Below are 21,911 nucleotides of genomic sequence, written 5' to 3' on the forward strand. Positions count from 1 at the left end.
TGAAAAATTTGCTCAACCTCGATGGCATGTCGCCAAATAGACACAGTTGTCCTAGAAGAGATTAAATATACTTGATTTGGTCACTAAAGGGGGACGAAACGCTTATGTTCTGAAGGTCAAGCAAATAGCTACCATTCAGTGTAGATGAGGTATTAGGTGAAAAAAGATATGACAAATCTACAGAGTTTCCCAGCATTCTGCACTACTACAATCACGTAGGGCATTAGTGATTGCTCTTGTTGCCTTCGTTCTGCGAGAAAAGTATGTCGCGCTCCCAAAGACAAAAGAAAAATGCAATAAGGAAGTCGGCAGAGGGAATACAGGTACATCGAGTTCAATTTAAGAGATCTTTGACATTGCTTAACCTGATCAGCCCAGGTTAAGATATCGCTAAAGAGAGAAGACAAGAGAAAAAAAAGAAAATGGTTGATCCCTCTTTCACAGAAATTGGTCCAAACACGAAAGCGAAACGTGTATTCTAAGGCGCAATGGCAGCTTCGTTGCACACTTACAAATACCGAGTCCACAAACGCGCACAGTATATTATTAACTACAGTTTCGCTCGAAGGGTGAAGCACCACAGAGGCTACCAGGCGTCATAGGTGGCGAAACTGCATGGTTAGAGCTTCGGCGGCATCGCGCACGTACGCCCTTGGGCGTCTTGCGCTGGAGTTTGAGGTATAGTAGCAGCGCCTGGTGGCGGTGCGCGAAACGTTATCTGGGTAGTACCGGCTTGTGCAGTATTGAGCCCTGGCCGTGGCGAAGCACGTTTCTAGCCCGAGCTTTGAGTCGATTCGCACTTTGTTCTGCCATGTTGCGAGTGCGAAAAGGCTCGTCACTTCTCACAGACCACGCCGACCACGCTGCGAGCTAGCCGCAGCCTATAGTTTAACGAAAACGGACTCTCCGTGAGACGTAACGCTGTAAGCAGAAGGAATCGGCGACGCGGATCCGGAGAGACCTAGCTCAACCTAGAAAAAGCGTCACCGTCGTTACTTCTGCGCCGTCGGCTGCCATGAACAAGATGGCCTGGATCCCAACATCAGATTCTACCGTTTTCCTTCAAGGCCTCACGAAGCGGAGCGTCGGGCGCGCTGGATAACTGCAGTTTGTCGCGCCGGGTAAGCGAAACTTCGCGCCCATGCTGACTGCGTCGCCTGTCTTGAACCTTGCGCGATTATCTGCGTTATAAAGTTTGGTCTGTTGCACCTACAGTCCCGACAGCAGACCAATATAGCAGCAGGCATGGCTGGTGATTCACGACTCGAGACCCGGCCACAGCGACAACTAACAATTCGACCGATGCGAAGTGGTGAAGTAACTAGGTGTGTGCAAATGATCACAAATGGTCGGGCTGATTCGGCGACAATTCACTACCCCACTACGAGCAGCACAGGTTAGAGAGTTAAATGTGCTCATCCTTGACCTCAAGCCAGCACGTTGAGGCAGCACAGCAAGGTAGTATTGATTGCAGCACATCGATGTTCGAGCGCTGTCATTAAAAGGTACATCAAGCGAGCAGCGCACGAACTCACGCTGCAGCGCGATTCGCACGTACGTTACTGCGAGCTCATATGCATTGCATTAGTTATTTATCAGTTGCTAAAGGGACAATTGGCCGCTACTACAGTGCAGGCATAAGTAGCAGCATGCAGTCAACAAAGAATGCAGGAGGCCCGCCGTGCGCTCGAGCAGTTCCGTACACATGATATTTGCTTATCGCTGCTGTGAATTCATTGATAGCAAACATTTCCTCGCGTTTGTGCGCCTGAATCTAGCAGCGTGCAAACCTTACCTGAAGTTCAACTTCGTACGCAACTCGCTTCACTTGCGATTGACACCGCGCTAAAACTTCACCGCTTATTTCTTGAACGGCGTACACGTATTCGGCGTTGCATAATTTATTGCCTTTACGCAGCGTGCCACCCCTGAAAAAAATCTTCGGCGCCCGATATTCTCTCCAAGCCGTGGCACAACAAAACCGAAAGTGGCGGGTCCATATTGTAAACGTGCTTTCCGAAGCAGACTACCGAGCTTGGTACTACCCAGTTCAGGACAGAAGGCGCTTTTTAGCACAATTTGCGCAGCGCCCCCTGGGCAATGCAAGAGCCACATACACATGCTCAAAGGCGAGCCGCCGAGGCGCCACAAAAGAGGTGACGGTTCTCGGGGAACACATTCGAAAAAGAGCCAGGAAAGCGCCAGGTACGTCGTCGCCTATAGAGCCCCACCATAGAGAAAGGGATCGAACAAGAGCGGACACTCGGCGAAAATTGGAAACAGGAAACACGTCACGCTATACTTTTAACATCGACGAATTGGGGTCGCGAGCATCGAGAAAAAGAAGAATGTGAAATGAGATTAAGAGAAATTGTTTTATTTTTTTTATTCTTTCCCGGAAAAATTAAAAATATCTGCGTATAAATTAAGTTAAACTTTGCGGCTTACTTTCGTTGCCTAGCGACAGGCGAACTGGCGAATGACGAGCCAAATGTTTACGTCATTCGTCAGACTCACCGCCGAAGCGAGAGCGACCGGCCGCGCATCTGAGTGTTGGCCTGTTTGGTCACCTGTCTGACTGTTTTTCTATTTTGGGATTTAGCCTGGTTTGGTGGCCTCCCGGCGAATTATTGCGTTCATTCGGAACTTCGACAAGGCAGCACTGCACTATTGGACTACTGCAAGGTGAGAAACTTTGTTCGACAGTCTGCGACGCACTTCAAGCAATTAGGCTTACTGCCCGGCAACTAGGCTAGTCTTGTGACGCAGTTAACGAAAAACAGCGTGGCCGTCGTGGAGCAGTTAATTTGAATTAAAGAATCGCACTGGGAGATGTTTGCGACGCTTCCTGTAAGCCCCAATATTGTTTTAACTAATTTCGGTAGTTTTTGGGCATGTTAGTCGCACAGGGTGCTGTGACGCAGTTTCGCGTGTACTGAATTTTACTGCGAGAAGTTTTGGCGCTTTCTCTGACTGCCAACATTATTGAAACTAGTTTCATTACTTTTTGGGCCACCTGTCGAGCACAGTGGGTGCGCCTGGCGCTGTGACTCGGTTAGCGAAAATCAGCTCGGCCGTAGTGCGCGGTTTCGCGCTTTAATGCACTGAGAAGTTCATGGCGCTGTTCTTTCTCTGACGCTAAACATTGTTGAAAATTATTTTCGACACTTTTATGTTATGAGGCCCGCTCGCCGCGGCTGTTGTGACGCAGCGAAAAGCAGCTCGGTCGTGGTGACAGTTAGTTTGGCGCGTACTGAATCTTACTCCGACAAATTTGTCGCAATTTTTATGTCCCCGCAACAATTTAAGCCTTCTTTCGGTACCCACGCTTGTCGAAAACGCGACGAGCAATCGTCAAGAGTGATAACACGGGAGTGCGTTGCTTGCGCCTTTCAGAACGCAGAAGTGATAAGCCAAGAAGCTCAAACGCCAGGAACTAGTAACTCGAAATTCTGTCTTCTGAACGGCACCCACACATTTTGTCTTGAGTGCGAGTAGAAGGAATTCTGCGAGCGTCCAGCATGCTCTGGTTGAGAGCCTGTGTTGTGGCCACCTCTGTGTATTCGTAGCGTACTATCGCGTCGGTTGTAGCCAAGCTCGCGAAACGCGCCATTGCCCGCGCATTCGTGCCATTAAAGTGCAGGAAATAAGTATTGGGAAGAGGGGAATGTTTGGAATTAGAATGTGTTTGTGGTATGTACGGTATTGCTTGGGATGAGTCGGGTATTTTCTACGCCGTGTGTGTAAATACGAACTGCTTTTGTTTGTAATGCCACCCACTCACCACTTTCGCCCGCTTCGCCTCTACAGGCATTATTCTTAGATGTTAATACCAAAATAACGCTTGTAATTTTTTTCAGCTCACGTCGTCTGGTGGAGCTTCCTGCGGAAACTACTGCTGCTTACCTGGCGCCACAACGCTGGATGAATGCACAGAAAGCCCGCGACGAGCATTTACAAAGAATAAAATAAACGTTAATTTTTCCACATTTCACAAGGTGTCTTGCGTCTTTATGAAATTGCACGTGGCACATATTCAATGGAGGCTTGTGAAGATCGTTGGCGATCAATTTTACTTTATAAAATAATTTGCACATAAATATTTATTAAATAAAAAAATAAATATGCAAATAAATATTTGCTGCAAAAGCAAAAAAAAAAGAACGGAGCCGGCGTGGCGCGCACCAGCTAGAATTCAAAACGCGCGCGCACAAAACCGAAACCGGAAGTGTGCTTCAGGTTTTAACATCGACGGCTTGGTGCGCTGCAGTCAATTCGGCCGCTGGGCTCTATGGGAGTGTCCCCTCTTGTTGTATTCCTTTCTCTATGGCCCCACCGAGTACGAATCAGACACTTCCAAGCGCTACCATCTTTACTACCCTAATATAAGTTCAGGTTGCCCGTCATTTTGTCTACGATATTACTCAGTGATGAAACAAATAACACCGAAAAGTCCTCATGTAGACAAATATACGTGATCTAGAGCACAATTTCTTTAATAAATCAAACATTTTTCACCTTTATATGCCTAAATTCCTAACGATTAAGTAGCCTAAAAACAGCAAACTATCACCATCTTGCGCATTTGCGGGATGATGATCGCGTGACGTACGCGCACGTGTAATTTTCGGCGGAGCTTGGCACAAAACACTTTCGTGTTCGAGAAAAGTTGGGCGACCAGCCTGTATTGCAGATTCTTTACAGAAACTGCACCTCTTTCCTAAGTTTTGCAACACGAGGTTTTGGATTAAGCATTCTTCTGTTCATAGAATTAAAACTGACCACGTCTGCAACTATACCATATTTAGACTATCATTCAGGTGATAGAGAAATGTGCGGAATATAACCAGCCCTTATATATAGCTTTCATTGATTACGAGAAAGCGTTTGATTCAGTCAAAACCTCAGCAGTCATGGACGCATTACGGAATCAGGGTGTAGACGAGCCGTATGTAAAAATACTGAAAGATATCTATAGCGGCTTCACAGCCACCGCAGTCCTCCATAAAGAAAGCAACAAAATCCCAACAAAGAATGACGTCAGGCAGGCAGATGCGATCTCTCCAATGCTATTCACAGCGTGTTTACAGGAGGTATTAAGAGACCTGGATTGGGAAGAATTGGGGCTGAGAGTTAATAGAAAATACCTTAATAGCTTGCGATTCGCTGATTATATTGCTTTGCTTAGTAACTCAGGGGACCAATTGCAATGCATGCTCACGGACATGGAGAGGCAAAGCAGAAGGATGGGTCTCAAAATCAATCTGCAGAAAACTAAACTAATGTTTAACAGTCTCAGAAGAGAACAGCAGTTTACGATAGGTAGTGAGGCACTGGAAGTGGTAAGGGAATACATCTACTTAGGGCAGGTAGTGACCGCGGATCCGGATCACGAGAATGAAATAATCCGAAGAATAACAATGGGCTGGGGTGCGTTTGGCAGGCATTCTCAGATCATGAACAGCAGGTTGCCACTATCCCTCAAAAGGAAAGTGTATAACAGCTGTGTGTTACCAGTACTCACCAGTGGCGTAGCCAGAAATTTCGTTCGGGGGGGGCTCACTTTGCCGCTCGGCCTCCTCCTTACAGAATTAGTCGAGGGATCGATATATATATATATATATATATATATATATATATATATATATATATATATATATATATATATATATATATATATATATATATATATATATATATATCATTCAACAACCTTGTTTACATTTTCGTACATATGCATGCAATGACCAGGGGAAAAATCTCAATGACGCTGTCCTTTGTTAGAATATATTTCGCAGAAGCAGCTGTCACCGCTCGTGTATTGCGAGCAATTGCTCCGAAATTATAGTCGCAACAGAGAGCACATGTATAAAAGCAGGAGTTCTGCAAAATATACGAGGGCGAGTCAAATGAAAGTGAGCCAATGCGAATATATGATAAACGGGGTACTTTAATTAAAAGTAGTCACCGTGAGTATTTAGACACTTGTCCTACTAACGAGTCGCGTAATTCCCGTCTGATAAAACTCCTTGGGTTGCTGCCTCAAAAATCTGTAAATGACTACACGTCATCTTCCGACACGAATCTGGTTCCCTTGAGCAGTTTTTTCAAGTTTTACCAAATGTGGAAGACGCACGGAAACAGGTCTGGGCTGCATGAGGAATGTTGCAACGTTTCCCACTTGAACTTTGCCAGTTTCTTATTAACCACATCAGCGACGTAGGAACGGGCAATGTTGTGAAGCAACATGTTCCCAATGCTCAATTTTCCACGTCGTTTGTTCTTGATTGCGACACGCAGCCGATCCGACCTTTCACAATATCTGAAACGATTTAGAGTCTCCCCAGGTTTAGAAAATTCGATCAATGATGGCCCCTAACGATCTAAAAAGAAGTCAACACTTTTCCGGCAGAAATGACGGCCTTTGTTTTCCTTAGGAGTGGTGAATTCAGATGCTTCCACTGTAAGCTTTGCCGTAGTGTTTCAGGCTAGTAGTAGCGGCACCATGAGTCATTCTCGGTCACAATTGCAGACAAAATGTCGTCACCCTCATCCTGGGTTCTTTGACGTGCACTTAAATCTAAGTACGCGGGTGTTTTCGCCTCCATCGAAATGCAGCCGCCATGACCGGGATTCGATCCCACGACCTCGTGCTCAGCAGCCCAACACCATAGCCACTGAGCAACCACGGCCTTTTCAATTGTGTTGGGGATGATTGCACGGTGGCTTTGGCCCGGCCATGGATCGTCTTTGTAACTTTCATGTCCTTCTTTGAACACTTTGCTACAATGCTTCACAGTGGCCAATGAAACGCAATGTTCAACGCATACAGCAGGCATATGGCGAATAATTTCTTTTTGGGAAACATCTGCATTTGTCAAAAACCTCACGACACCAAGCTGTTCAACTTTTGGAGTGTCCAGTGTCACGTAACCCTGTTCAACCCAGTGTATGAGAACATTAAAGAACATTTAACCTCACCTCTGCATGTCACTTGTAAATGAGATGCGTATGTGCTACGCGCATGCCTCGAAAATAATGAACCGAACCATTATTGCGCGGGCCGGGTCGTCTCACTTTCATTTGACTCGCCTTCGTACATTATAAATGCGAAGATACAATGGAATATACATATGTGAAGACACAGCGTGATACAGGGCAAAAATCGGCACTGGAAACAAAGTTCACTGCGCATATACAGAAAACCTCGCAACAAGATGTTTAAATATACGTATAAGTCTCCAATAAATCTACGTACCTAAGAAAAAGTCACTATATATGATGCGTCAAACAAGGCAAATAAACAGCTTGCGCAACCACAGATTCAGAGATCAGAGCACCCCCCCTCCCTCCACTCCCAAAATGTATCGCGTGCGACAGAAGGTGGTGCGCTTCCTCCCCGCTTTTCTCCCTTGCGCACACAAGCGAACGCGTTGCAATCCGTCGAGTCCCCGCAATGCTGGCGGCGAGCGACTATGCATTGTTTCTTTTTCTCGTCTGCTAGCCAGAAAGCGTCCAAAACTCTGCCAGGTGAAAAGGCAGTAGGCCAGAGAAAAATGAACGCGCATCCAAGTGCGCCGCGCGGTTGTCGATGCAGCACGAGAAAAACGCATGCGCTCTGGCTGGATTGGCAGCCCGCGGGTTACGAGAACAAAAAAGAAAGATGAGAAAGAGGCTTAATGTATCCTCGCGAATAAAAGTCTAGGTAGAAAAATAAATAAGAACTTAGTTACAATGGTGGCTTTAGTGTTTTGACATGGATGCTTTGGCGCAGGTGAAAAAAATTCATATTCTTTTCTGTGACCTGATGGCACAAATGAACCACCACAACGCTTTGTCTCATCGGACCTCGCTGCGTGCTTTGTCATCTTGTCTGATAGTATGTTGATTTGGCTTGTCTCGTTGTTTGGCCCGATGTACGACTTTAAAAAGGTCGATGCACCTTTGGCGTCAAATGTTTACAACAGCATTAAACCCGCAAAATTCCGGAATCGAAAATCTAAAGCACGACTTTGGAAATGTCAACGCGCCTTTCGCATCAAAATGTTATGAGAACTTTGTACCCACAAAGTTTCGGAATTGAAGTCCAAGCGCTCGGTAGACTCCGCGGCCTCCACGAGATGCCGAGACGAGCTCGCTCGCCATCAAAACGCCCTTGAAATTTTGTGCTTGGTGGGGCTCCTTGCGTTACGGTATGACTCCCGATGCATGGGCGTTTCCGCGAAATCCAGCCCGATTTGCCTATGTTCGCGCTAAAATGTCTTTTCGAGCATGAATTCAGGACATTCTAGACAAAATCGAGCATGATTTCCGGTGCCGGGAGTTGTTTTGGTCGGCGGCGCATGACAGCACGAAAACATTTCGGGGGGGGGCTCAAGCCCCATAAGCCCCCCCCCCCCCCCCTGGCTACGCCCCTGGTACTCACATATGGGGCAGAAACCTGGAGGCTTACGAAAAGGGCTCTGCTGAAATTGAGGACAACGCAACGAGCTATGGAAAGAAGAATGATGGGTGTAACGTTAGGGGATAAGAAAAGAGCAGATTGGGTGAGGCAACAAACGCGGGTAAACGACATGTTAGTTGAAATCAAGAAAAAGAAATAGGCATGGGCAGGACATGTAATGAGGAGGGAAGATAATGGGTGGTCATTAAGGGTTACGGACTGGATTCCAAGGGAAGGGAAGCGTAGCAGGGGGCGGCAGAAGGTGGTCAAATGAGATTAAGAAGTTTGCAGAGACAACATGGCCATAATTAGTACATGACCGGGGTAGTTGGAGAAATATGGGAGAGGCCTTTTCCGTGCAGTGGGCGTAATCGGGTTGATGATGACGATGATGATGACGACGATGACGTCTGCAACCGGAAGGCGAGGCGCAGCCAGCCATTTACCGACAGCCGTGGAGCGGTGTTTCCCGCGATGAACCGCAGGCTTGCGTGCAGAGGCAGCGGCGGGCACCGTAGGGTGCCCCTGGACTACTGGTCTCGCCGCTGCAACGACGGGGGGTGCTTGGGCGGCGAGGCGGTGGGCATTTCCTGTTCCGACAGCGGCATGACACGGGGGCGCGAAGTCGAACTGCGGAGCTCCGTAGGCGGTTCCCACATTGGCGCCTGAGGCGACGTTGGCGCCTTGCACTCCAGTGGGACAAGGGGTGACCGCAGGACCTGCGGCCCCGAACGACACCGGTGGGTTATCGGTGACTCCATCTCGGGCCGCAGTTGCTGCTGCCACCGGCGCGTTTGTGGAGAGCGCTTCTGGAACAGCATGGCGACCACAGTGTGGGAAATTGACACCTGCACTGCACTCGTAATCAGATCAGATTACTGGGCCTCACGAACCAAAGCGACGAATGGCTGTACGAGGTACGATTACAACGACGGCGCCGAACAAAACAACACACGAAGAAGGGGAACACGAGACAACACGTAGGCGCACTAACAACTGAGTGTTTTATTTCTTGACATAGTAATATATAGCTGCTGTCAAGGATCAAAACAACAAGAAATAAACAGGGCAGTCATCTGCATCGCACAAGGAAGCGAAGATACAGAATAACATTCTGTATAACGAAGGAATAACATTCTGTATAGCACAAGGAAGCGAAGATACATTCTGTATCTTCGCTTCCTTGTGCGATGCAGATGACTGCCCTGTTTATTTTTTGTTGTTTTGATCCTTGACAGCAGCTATATATTACTATGTCAAGAAATAAAACACTCAGTTGTTAGTGCGCCTACGTGTTGTCTCATGTTCCCCTTCTTCGTGTGTTGTTTTGTTCGGCGCCGTCGTTGTAATCATGTTTAACCAACTAGCCCACCAACACATGCTCATGTACGAGGTACGCCGTGTGGGGTATACTCGGAAATAATATGGAGAACCTTTATAGCGCACCAACATTTAAGCACACGGGCGCTTTATTGCCTTCCTTCTTTTTTTTTTGCAAATGCGGAGGAAGTGGCTGGGTATTGAGACGTGAACTTCGGAGGTAGTAGCAAGACGCCATCTAGCCATTGAATCAGTAGCCGCGTTTACATGAATGCGACAACTGGCACGTCACGTCGCATCACTTCAACTTCCTAGCGCATTGTATCTATTTAAACGGAGCTCATGACAACGCGGCTATACATGCACACATATGTATACATGCGTACACACGCCCAATACAGGTAGACAGACGCTCGCACGAGTGCACACACACACACACACACACACACACAAACACACACACACACACACACGCACACACACACGCACACACACACACACACACGCACGCACGCACACAAACACAAACACACAAACACGTGCACTCTAGCTCATACATACGCATGCACGCACGCCCACGTAAATGCACATGGCGAGTTTGATCCCGGTTGCGGCGGCCGCATTTCGGTTAGGAAGGAATGCGAAGGGCTCGGGCTTTATGATTGCGCCATCTACACACCTATGTCCACTGTAGGACGAAAACCACCTCCAGCGATCTGAAGTGACCCGTATCTTGCGCTGGCTCATTCAACTAAGACATATATATATATATATATAATATTGCTTGCCGTCTCTCGGAGATGCTCAAATTATTTTCTTCATTTCACCTAATTAGAAAAGTAGTCGTAATTGATCGATTGATGGCTTGACTTTATTTCCTTCTTTTTCAACATAAGATTTGCAAGCCCGCGAATAGACGAAAAACGCCTCGAGCATCCAGTTGCGCGGCAACTTTGCGTGCATTTGCGGGCTTCCTTCACGCTCGGAAAAACACTTTTATGTCGTACGTATTGCCCTACACAAAGCTGTATCGGGAGTTTTTGATGTCACTCTACAATTGTCTCATTGACGCTTTTCATCTAACTATAATACTTGAGAAGTTGATAAATGAATTAAGACTAATTATCTAATGAGGTGGAATGAAAAAAAAGATTACCCGCCGTGGTTGCTCAGTGGCTATGGTGTTAGACTGCGGAGCACGAGGTTGCGGGATCGAATCCCGGCCACGGCGGCCGCATTTCGATGGGGGCGAAAACACCCGTGTGCTTAGATTTAGGTGCACATTAAAGAACCCCAGGTGGTCGAAATTTCCGGAGCCCTCCACTACGGCGTGCCTCATAATCAGAAAGTGGCTTTGGCACGTAAAACCCCATAGTTTAATTTTAGAAAAAAAGATTATTTTGGGCATCTCCAAGCGACGGCAAACAACATCACATTGGTTCTGTCATCACGTCACGTGGCATCCGCATATCTTCAAAATCTGGCTAAAGTTAGCTGGAACAGCCCGTATATACGCGTGGTCGGTCTAACGCCAGCAGTGCATGCTGCGCAGAACACTCGCAGCGCTGTTTCGTGGTCGTCAACTGCACTGCAATAGATGGGCGTCCTCTGCGTGCTACCAAATTTTGTGAGAACGCTATCAGTCAGCGCAGGCTTCGTGACACTTTTACACGCGCCTAGGAGCGTGTTTCAGTAAACGTGCAAAATCACGCGCATGCCGGTCAGTATAGGTATCTGCACGTAACACGCTAAGAAAGCGCTTCGACCAGACAGTTTGCGCATGTGTGCGTGACTGTGTGAGTGCGTCTGTGTTTCTTTTCATCGGTCACTGCAGAGTTGGCGTTCGTTATCATGTGCTGTTGCCTCCTCTATTGCGCAAAATGTGATCTTGCGCGCTGGAACCATCATCCTTTAAAGAAAGAAAGAGAAAAAGTATGCCCAACTTTACGGCTATGCTGGCGCCGGCCGTCACCGCGCACCGCGCTGTCACCTCACGTTCTTGCGGGTCGCATCAGCTGGTGCAGTATCGCAGGCATTTGTATTTTTTCTTTTTTTTCGGCTTCAGCGCACCATGTCACGATTATTAGTTACATTTGAAAGACTGGTGCTTCCCAGAGCCGCTGAGTGGTGGCTGTGACTGGGTGTTGCGCATCAAATTGCACAAATGGGACGGGAAGGAAGAAAACATAACGCAAGGCAGCATGATAGCAGACCTTTCACTAAATGCGTTCGAAATTCTTTAAAACTAGGAAAAATGTGAGAATTAAATGACTTCCCCTTGATTGCTGTTACCATGGAGTCATAAATTCGAATGTCTCTTAATATATTAATTAGACAAGTAAATATACAAACTACACTTTCTTTAGCCAATAGAGCCACGCGATTTATTAAAAAGGAAGATTTGAAGCGCGCCATTGGAGGAGCTCATAACCGTTTCCAGAAACGCAAAAAGTTGACGCAATTTCACACAAAAAAGCGACACTGAACAGCCCAAGAGCGCGACTGCCACGCCCTTAGTTCTATGGCTCCTCATCGTCGGGTGAACATGGATCACCGACATCGCGGTTTGATAAAGGCGCTCGCTCGTTTCTCGCCCACCTGTGAGGCACAAGCAGCCACGCCACTTATGGACGTCTACTACGGGTGTGAAGGTTAAACATGAAAATTAGGTTCTGCAGATTTTACGCGCAAAAAACGCCATGCGATTATGAAGCACGACATAGTGAGGGCCCTACGGATTCATTTTGACCGCCAGGGGTTCTTTAACGTGCCCACAATGCACAGCACACGGGCGTTTGTTGCATTTTGTCCCCGTCGATATGCGGCCGCCGCGGCCTGGATTTGATACCGCTACCTCCACTTTATCATCCCAATGCCACTGCCACTACGCCACCGAGGTGGCTGAGCGTAATGGTTGCTCTTCAGGGGCCGAATTCACTAAGCAAACTTACGAACAAACATTGGGCGTAAGAAAAATTTCACGAGAAAAGCGTATTCCCAAAGCTAAAGCTATTCGTAAGAGCAACAAGTTTGCGATTCCCGCGGCTGCAAAGACAAGTGCTGTAGGCGAAGAAAAGTGCGTGTATATAATGACAGCACAGGTGCGATCTTCAGCACTTGTGCCAATAGTAAACGTAAGTCGATTCCCAAAACCTCATCAGCCGTCGCAGCGGCCGACGTAAGGGAGTTGCAGATAAGCAGGGGCACGATCGGAGATCTGCGCTGCTCAAGCTGACGCGGGTAATCGCTGGAACGCGCTGTTGCGGCCGTTTGGCCAGAGGCTCCAACTGATAGCTGAGGATGCCGCGTGCTTGTATATTTGTGGCGCGCTCTGGTTTGTCTTGTCAAACTGCACTGAGCTGTTTTAGTGCATAATTGTATTGGGCGTGTGGTGTCGTGGAAGGCAGTAACATTAATGGTGCGCTGCGAGCTTCTGCTCAATCTCCGATAGTCTGCGTTTCTCTATGAGCCCAATAGCCTGACTTCTCATACTCGTCATGACGATCTATAAGGTGGTAGCAAACAGGAGTGTGGTGTCCCCCCCCCCGGCAACCGTCAAGTTTGTCATTGATGTCTTTTGAGCACTTCTGTCGTCATTTTTTTTTAGTTCGAGCTTTCTCTTGCTTATAGGGTTGCGGATGATTATTTCTGCCGACGCTTTTGAAGCAATATTTCTCCATGCGAGATGAAACAAAGAAAAAACGCATAAGCGTTTCTAATCATCAAAACTTGTTGCTGTTGTACAATTCACTGCTGTCTTCCGTGCTGTTAGCCTCAGCCTTCTACTATATTGTTCATAGTTTAAACTTAGCACTAAGACAAAGCGACGCAGTGTTTATACCTACGGTGTTGCTCATCCTGTGGCCTACGGTGGGAGAGAACGTATGCGCACGACGCATGGAAATCCTGTCGATGATGTGAAGCGGGATGTCCAATCCCCCTCCCTCCCTTTCTCCCTCTCACTCACTCACTCACTCACTCACTCACTCACTCACTCACTCACTCACTCACTCACTCACTCACTCACTCACTCACTCACTCACTCACTCACTCACTCACTCACACACACACACACACACACACACACACAACACACAACACACACACACACACGTACGCACATAAAGAAATGTTGAGGAAAATCGCGTACCACCATTGATACGAAAATCATGTGGACTGCTCAACCAAGCGTGATGCTGTGAAACGGTTGTGCTAAGGCACATCGTATCAGCAAGATTAGCATTTGCGTCGCTTGAGTTATGCTATCTTCTGTGCTTTCCCAGAGAGGCACAGTTCGATCACCTACTTCAGTGCGTTTGGACGAAGCTACGACATTTGCTGTAATTAGCGGTCTAAGTGCATATTGTATGGATTGCACTGAAGGACAGAATTACCTTCACGTCAAGGCTGTGGTGCTTACAGCGTTCGGCTGACAACTGAAAATTATTTCATTTATGTGTCCATATTTATGTGTAACTTCCATAGCCACTGCGCACGTATCCTGAACTCCTCAGACTAGCCACTACTCTACCTCAGCGGCAGTTCTGGCTTCACATATTTTAACTTATCATCTCGAATAAAGGAATAATACTTATCAATAAAGTGTTCATTCAAGGAAATACAATCTCTCCAATGATACACAGCGCATGCTTAGAAGAAATATTCAAGCTGTTAGACTGGGAAGGTTTAGGGGCGACGATCAACTGCGAATATCTCAACAACGTTCGGCTTGTCGATGATGTCGTCCTGTTCAGCAATGTCGGGGATACAGTGCAACAATTGAGTGAGGACCTTAACCGAGAAAGTTTCAGAGTAGGTTGAATATTAATATGCAGAGACAAATTTAGTGCTGAATATCACGTCAAGCCAACAAGAATTCATGATCGGCAGTCAGCCTCTGGAGTTTGTGCAGGAGTACGTTTATCTAAGCCAGTTATTTGAAGGGAACCCTGATCTTGAGAAGGAAATTTACAGAAGAATGGGGATGGGTCGGAGCGCATACGGTCAGCATTGGCAAATCAAGACCGGGAGCTCACAGCTGTCGTTGAAAATGAAAAGGTGCAATCGTATTCTGCCGGTACTTACATATAGGACAGAAACTTGGAGGTTAACAAAGACGCTTGAAACCAAGCTAAGGACCGGTCGAACAAGCGATGGAACGAAATAATGTTAGCCAAAACGTTAAGAGGCAGGAAGAGAGCGGCGTGGAGCAGAGAGCAAGCGGGGGTAGTGACAATTGACATTAAGAGGAAAAATTCGAGCTGGGCAGGCCACGTAATTCGTGGGGCAGATAATTGGTGGTCCATTAGAAATACAGAGCGGGTGCTAGGGGGAAGGGGCACTGTCGAGGACGGCAGAAAATAAGGTGGGGTCATGAAATGAGGAAATCTGTAGGCACAATCTGGAATCAGCTAGCGCAGGTCAGCAGTAACTAGAGATAGCTGAGGGCGACCTTCGTCTTGCAGTGAACATAAGTATACGCCGACGACGTTTGACAGCATCCGAAATTTCTTCGGAATTTGAACGCACTGTTGCTTTGAAGCCACAGTTCGCTTCGTAACGTGAGGCCGCATTCGCATGCTTACAGAACAGCGTCTATCGCGCCGCTTGGATACGTCCTCCCCTCCCCCCCCCTCCCTTGTACTGCTCCGAACAAAGTGCGTCACTCTCGCAAAATCGACGAATTCAATCGATTTCATCCGAAACCAGCTAGATTGTTGGACTTTTATGTGCTTCGTGTACGGTACTCTGCAGTATTCTGACATGTACTTAAACGTCTGCTCTTATGAGGTTGGTAAATTTATGGAAACGTTGGCGCTGATCATCGTTTTGATGTTGACTGTGAGCCTTGACTTCTAGGTGCCACTTGGGCTATGACAGACAGCGTAATTCGTAATTAGAGGCGCCAGGCCCTGACGTCACCTATCTATGATTTATTACCGATATCAAAAATTGATGCGTATGCGCCTATATATAGGTACATCTCGCCTCTGTCAGAATGCGGCCGCCTGAAGCTGCAAAAACAAACTCTTGACCAGGTGCGAGGCATCATTGTGTTTTATTATCTGGGGAGGAGCCAAGAAGGAACAATGAACGCTGATACAACGTCAATGTGTGACAGGTAGCGAAATTCGCACGTGCGGATGTTACGTAGCGAAATTTTTGCCACAATTTTGGGAGTGATGGTAGCCACTGCTTCTCTGCCAAGAGTGCGCGCGTTTCGTCGTCGCTTGACACTCGACGACATCGTCGACCAACACCTGAGCGGATAATGGCTTCCGAGGTAGCAGATATTGAGCCTATGCGCGGCATTAGAACCGCGCCCGTAACCGTGTGCAGTGCGATCATATACCATACTGTATACCATACGGATGTATACAGGGTGCTTTTCTTTTTAGCTGCACCAATTTTTTAAAAGATCGCCTATGCCACATAGCACAATTGTAACCCTTGATCTAAATTATTCGATGAGGCGGCCACTAATTCTATGAAAAATCAAAATGTTCAATTGAATAATTATCGTAGTAACGCGAATTATTTTTTAAGTAATCACATTATGCTACATATTTCAATCTACGAATTATAGCCGCTGAGTTCGCACGGCGCATGCACTTGGAACGAAGTCTCTGGACAGCACCAGTTCCGAGATATTAGATTTCCATGTGTCCGACGAATTGCATAGGCGTTCCAGTTACATTAAAAAAAAGAACGCTGTTTTATGGATTGAAACACAAGAGTAACCTCACACGTAAAACATCAAACATTTAGTTTTCTTATATCCTGCAGATTCTGCACCATTGTGAAAGGTTTGTGAGATCAGTGATCTCGGTGTACTTTTTAACAAAACCTTACACTTTTCTGCTTACACTAAACGCGTTGCAATGCGGGGTATGCGCTTTCATAGTTCAGTTAGCAGACTATAGAGGGAATTCAATTCTTTTACACCGTTTCACAAGTTGTACTCAACAATCTGTCTTCCTCAACTCGAGTACGCCGCCTACATCCGCAATGCCATTTTGGGATTCAACGGTTACATTATAGATTGGTCCAGAAAATGTTTCTATGTAAGCATATATAATCACCACTTTGCTAATATGGACACTGTTTCATTGCCCTTACTTCGCAGCCTACGTAATCGCGCTGATCTTGATTGAACTTTTTCACGGTAATCTTACATGCCCCGAACTCCTCAGTTGTATCATGTTTCGTAATCCGCACAAGATCATTAGGGAACATCGGCCTTTCCATGTTCCTGTCTGTCGCCACCAATGCTCAAGCATCCACAGAATACAGTCTTTATAATGCTTATTTTCATGATGTCGATATTCTTTATAACTCGTTGTCATCATTTCGTTTCTGAGCTTTGCGTTGTTGTGCCATAGTTTCACAATTGTTCAACTGCTTTTCTCCGCCTTTTTCTTCGTATTCACCTTGCGCCTTGTACACTCTTCTTTTCAAGATTTTACTTTTTATTCATAATTTCTTATGTTCCCCTGCCGTTTATTTTAATGTATGCGTGCTCCAGCACTCAGACCTAATAGTTGTTTCTGAGCACGGTAAATTATTTATTTATTTATTTATTTATTTATTTATTTATTTACTTATTTATAATGCTGATAGACCCTGCGCCCAAAGAAGTGCATCAAGGAGGTCTACATAAGTGGAAACTAGCACTTAGGCGCTGTCTTCTTTGCAAACTTTATTGTAACAATGATCCCTACAATCACATTGCACCTGTTGAAGCTAGCATGACACGTCATTCAAAATATTTCTGGAGCTACGTGCGCTCTCACGCTTATAAAATGAGCGCACGAACATATGTCTTGTTGACAAGAAATGGCGATCTTGTCTAGAACACTGCGGATTCCTTTGCATAACATTTCTGCTTTGTACTTTGTGTAAAAGATGCTTTTACCTGAAGTAACCTTCCTTCTCAGCGTAGTACGCTGTGTGCACTATCGGTCTATGAAGAACTTGTTTTCAAGTGTATGAAGAGCCTCAAACTTTCACTTTCTTGTGGCGCTGACGGTGTCCCTCCCGTACTGCTGAAGACGTACGGATGCACACTGGTCCCTGTTCTCACAACCATCTTTAACAGTTCCCTAAAGTTTAGTGCGTTTTCTAGTGCCTGGAAGGTAGCACGGGTTGTGCCCGTGCGCAAATAGGGTGCTAGAAGTGCAGTGACTAACTGCTGGCCTATATCTTTCCTCCGAGCTGCGTCAAAAGTCTTTGAATCTGTACTGCACTGCCTGCTTTCTACTAGTGCTCAGAACATTTTAATAGAGCATCAGGGCGCTCCACAACAATGAATACTTATGACCCATGCAACCAGTGTAGTTCATAGTAGGGGCTAATAACATACCTTTTACTTGGACCTAAATAAAGCATTTGATGTAGTTTGCCATGAGCTCCTCCTTACAAAGCTCACGCATATGAACACACAGTCTTCCACGACTGCCCTGATATCTAATTACCAAAGCTGCGTTGGCAATAATGGAAAGACCTCTGTTATCTATGAGGTCTCTAGCGAAGTTCCTCAAGGTCCTGCTCTTGGCCTACTTCTTTTCCTACTGTTCACAAAGGACATTTCGTCAGCAATGCAACTCTCTTCATTCTTTCTGGATGCTGAGGACGTAAAGTTATTTCAGACTGTCGACAGTCTTCACGACTGCATTGAACCTCAAAAACAAATTTTTGAGGTTCAAAAAACAAAGACTGGCACATAAATAATAAGCTACTCCTAAATGCTTCCAAAGCTATGGTATTGAGCTATATGTTGAAAACACACCACGTTCAAATTTCATACACCCTTCGGGAAGCTTCATTGGCCAGTGTCGATAAAGTGATGATCTTGGTTTTTACATCGACAAAACGCTAAGTTTATCTTCACACTCTAAATATGCGAAACAATGTGCTCTTCGCGATCTTGGTATTGTTTGTGGTTTATCGCATGACGTCCATTCCCCTGTTGCATTTTTGAAATTGTATTCTACTGTGTGCCTTCCACAATTAGAGAGGCCTCTGTAGTTTGGGGCGGAATGTGCAAATCCAGTTGTGACCTCGTTGAACGCGTCCAGAATAAATTGATATCTATATTCAAGGCCCGCTTTTGCCGTTCTGGAGACCGTAGTGTAGCCCTGTCAAATATACCTAAACTAAAACCTCTAAGATCAAGACGTATTAAATCAGACGTGTTTCTCCATAAGATGCTTCATACATTGTTCAAAGCTGTTTGATCATGTGCAATTTATACCAAGTAACATCCCGCGTTTTCTGCGGGGCCTTGTTGCATTAGAGACTGTTCTATAACTCGACATAAAAAAAAAACATGCTATATATGTTGTGCTTTTAATGACAGATCTATGACTTATATAATTTACTGTGTTTTGTATCTATGTAGATAATCCTGTTGTATGATTAACTCCTTTTTACGACACGTTTCTTGTTCCTCTATTTTTTTCTCTATCTCACATTTGTTTGTGTACCACACGTGTCTTCCGTGTGCATTTTGTCTTTCGTATCACATTTAAGTGCATCAGTGCGATGGCTCCATAGCAGTACTGTAATAAACATTTCATTGATTGATTTATTGATTGATTACTATTACCAGGCTATTTCTGGGAACGTTAATGAAACCGAGTGAACGTTTGATTATTATTGATGCTGTTAGTTATAATACTATTATTAGTAGACGCGCGGCGGAGTCAGCCACGTACGGACAGCCGTCGAACGCTGGTTGCTGCCATGGACCGCTGCTGCAGGCGCCCAGGGACCGGCGGCCGCAGCTGTGGGAGTCGCTGCAGTCACGGGGGGCGCGTAGCGGATCGCTTCTCCGACGGCGGTGTGGCCGGATGGGAGGAAGCAGAAGTGCGGAGGGAAGTACAGTCCCGCCGCAGGTAATGCGCTTCCCGCATTGGGACACGAGGGGACGTTGACGCCTTGCGGGTAAGCGGGATAAGGCGCGGCCACTGGGCCGGCGGTCGCGAGCGACACCGGCGGCTCGTTGGATACCCGGGCCGGAAGTGGTGCTGCCGCCTTTGTAGCGGCAGCGTCTGATGGTAAATTTGATAATGATGTTAACTTCGTTGCCACATAAAGTTGCAGCTACAAAACACACGTCTGCTAGTGATTCGTATGCGCTGAAGACCAGCGTCTTGCAGGCGGTTACCGAACAGAACTTGATCACCTTTCAAGAAAATAATAATCCGGTAATTAAACTGTTTCCTTTAGACAATTAGTAATACAAGATATAATCCGAAATTGTAACGAGAACACCTTCGGTCTCCTATGCAGATGGTGACGCAATGCCGCATTTAGTGTCTATTCAAGAACGCGACCTTACAAAACAATACCCAGGGCTGCAAAGTATATTTGTCGACTCTGAAGCTTCGATTTGCTGCTCAATTGAGCCTTTCTGCTTTGGCGCAGTGACCGATATTGCATTAGGCGCTTCGCTGAATGTGAACGTTGCATTCACTGCTCGTACTATTGCATGTGCTCCAAATAGCATTAGCTACGACTTGACTATATGTGAAATATTTAGCTGCGGCGTCCAAAGTACGGACTCTGCACAGTGACTTACAAGATATACGCCGTGGTGGCAGACTTCGCATTCAGTTTGACCACCTGACGTTGTTGAACGTGCACCAAAAAAGACGGCACATCCGGACCTTCGCATTTCTTCTTCATCGCATATCGAACCCGAGCCTTTCAGCGTGCTCAGCAGAAGACGTCATGGCGTGCAAGGTGGTCACGTGCAAGCGGAGCATTGCGACGTTTTGACACCTCCCTCAGGCTGGCTCTGTCATCCGCAATGCCGCTGCTTGTTTGCGGGACACAGTGTATCAGCGCAACAGATGATCCAGCGAGCAACTGTGATTGCCAAAATGTCACAATGCTGAGATTCAACGTGACCACGCTGTGCGTCATGACGTCATTGCCCATACGCCTCATAGGGAGAGAAAAGCGAAACTGGTTTGTAGGCAAGCTCATTACAGAAAATTACTTGGCGCGCTCTATGGATTGTCGGTAATTTTGCTGGGGTTTTAAGGTCCAGAGCCTTCCCTTAATGCTAAAAAGAAGTTGAAAATGTTAGTTCAGTACTTCTTCAAGTCTAAGATTACGAGCGGGGACTATTCAACTGTTAGCGCATATTCCAAATGAGAAGTTTTTGCTGCGCAACTGCTTTAAGCAACAAATGAATAAATGCATAGAAGCCCCGTGTTATAGCGTGCTCAGTATCGGGCAGTGGCATAAGTCATAAGTGTTTCTAACAGTGGAAACGAAAGATAGCACTCAGTCTATTCCGCCAACCAGGCGTGCAACGACGATGCACAGTTGTTCCGTAAAGAAGCATAAAGTAACGCAATTCCTGTATTGTAATTCAACTCTTTGAACTCTTTAATGCGTGGTAGATAGTATTAAACGCCATGTAGTGAACTCAATACTACACATTATCTAGAGCAAGCGTAAGGCAAATGTGTCCTCTGTGAAAGATTGTTGAGTAAACCTGGATACTTAGCGTTACGCATACAGTTTGCTGACGTAGGAGAACGTCGGCTGTGCAGAGATTCTAACACGGGTGAGTGCGACAGAACAAGACGTGGTCTATGGCGTTGTTTTTGCTAAAATGTCCGTTGTTCATCTTAAAGAGAATGTGCGACTAAACCCTTTCGATCGGATATTTATTGGATTGCGAAGTGCTATCAGCATTAAATTAGAACACGGACGGTTGCGAAACCCCTTCCGTGTACTGTTTCGTTTGCAGGTTTACTTCCATTTCTAACACCGACATAATTCTGTGCAGGGAGCCTACCAATTAACGAAACGACAATGAGAGTTGCAAGACGTAGGCGGCTGTTTCATGACCTACATGACACGCATGTCATAACATTCATGTCATGACCTATCATTTATATTCGTCATGCACTCTTTATACTATGCCAATTTTTAGTACGTGCCAAGACATATAGGCAGCTGTTTCATGACTTGACACGTATGTCATGACATTCATGTCATGACCTATCGTTATGTTCGCCATACGCTCTTATCATACTATGCCACTTTTGGTACATACTAAGTTAATGAAAAGGCCATGACAACACCCAGGCGCAGGCGGCTGTTTCATGACGTACATGATACGGATATC

The 21,911-nt window shown here is 46.2% G+C and overlaps 1 protein-coding gene and 1 long non-coding RNA gene across 2 annotated transcripts in view; one reads left to right on the top strand and one right to left on the bottom strand.

Moving 5' to 3' along the window:
* LOC139047541 (angiomotin-like) overlaps positions 1 to 21,911 on the bottom strand; it is a 33,750-nt gene that overhangs the window by 3,698 nt on the left and 8,141 nt on the right. The window contains exons 3-4 of the mRNA XM_070521367.1: positions 19,480 to 19,815; positions 8,890 to 9,252 (exon numbers count right to left, since the gene is read on the bottom strand). Of these exons, the coding sequence (XP_070377468.1) occupies positions 8,890 to 9,252; positions 19,480 to 19,815 (699 nt within the window). The remainder of the gene's footprint in view (positions 1 to 8,889; positions 9,253 to 19,479; positions 19,816 to 21,911) is intronic.
* Positions 1,624 to 3,989, top strand: LOC139047540 (uncharacterized). Its single transcript, XR_011507201.1, has 2 exons — positions 1,624 to 2,685; positions 3,861 to 3,989. It is a non-coding gene; the product is annotated as an uncharacterized lncRNA (long non-coding RNA).

This window comes from Dermacentor albipictus, chromosome 7 (assembly GCF_038994185.2).
Source record: "Dermacentor albipictus isolate Rhodes 1998 colony chromosome 7, USDA_Dalb.pri_finalv2, whole genome shotgun sequence".
NCBI lineage: Eukaryota > Metazoa > Arthropoda > Arachnida > Ixodida > Ixodidae > Dermacentor > Dermacentor albipictus.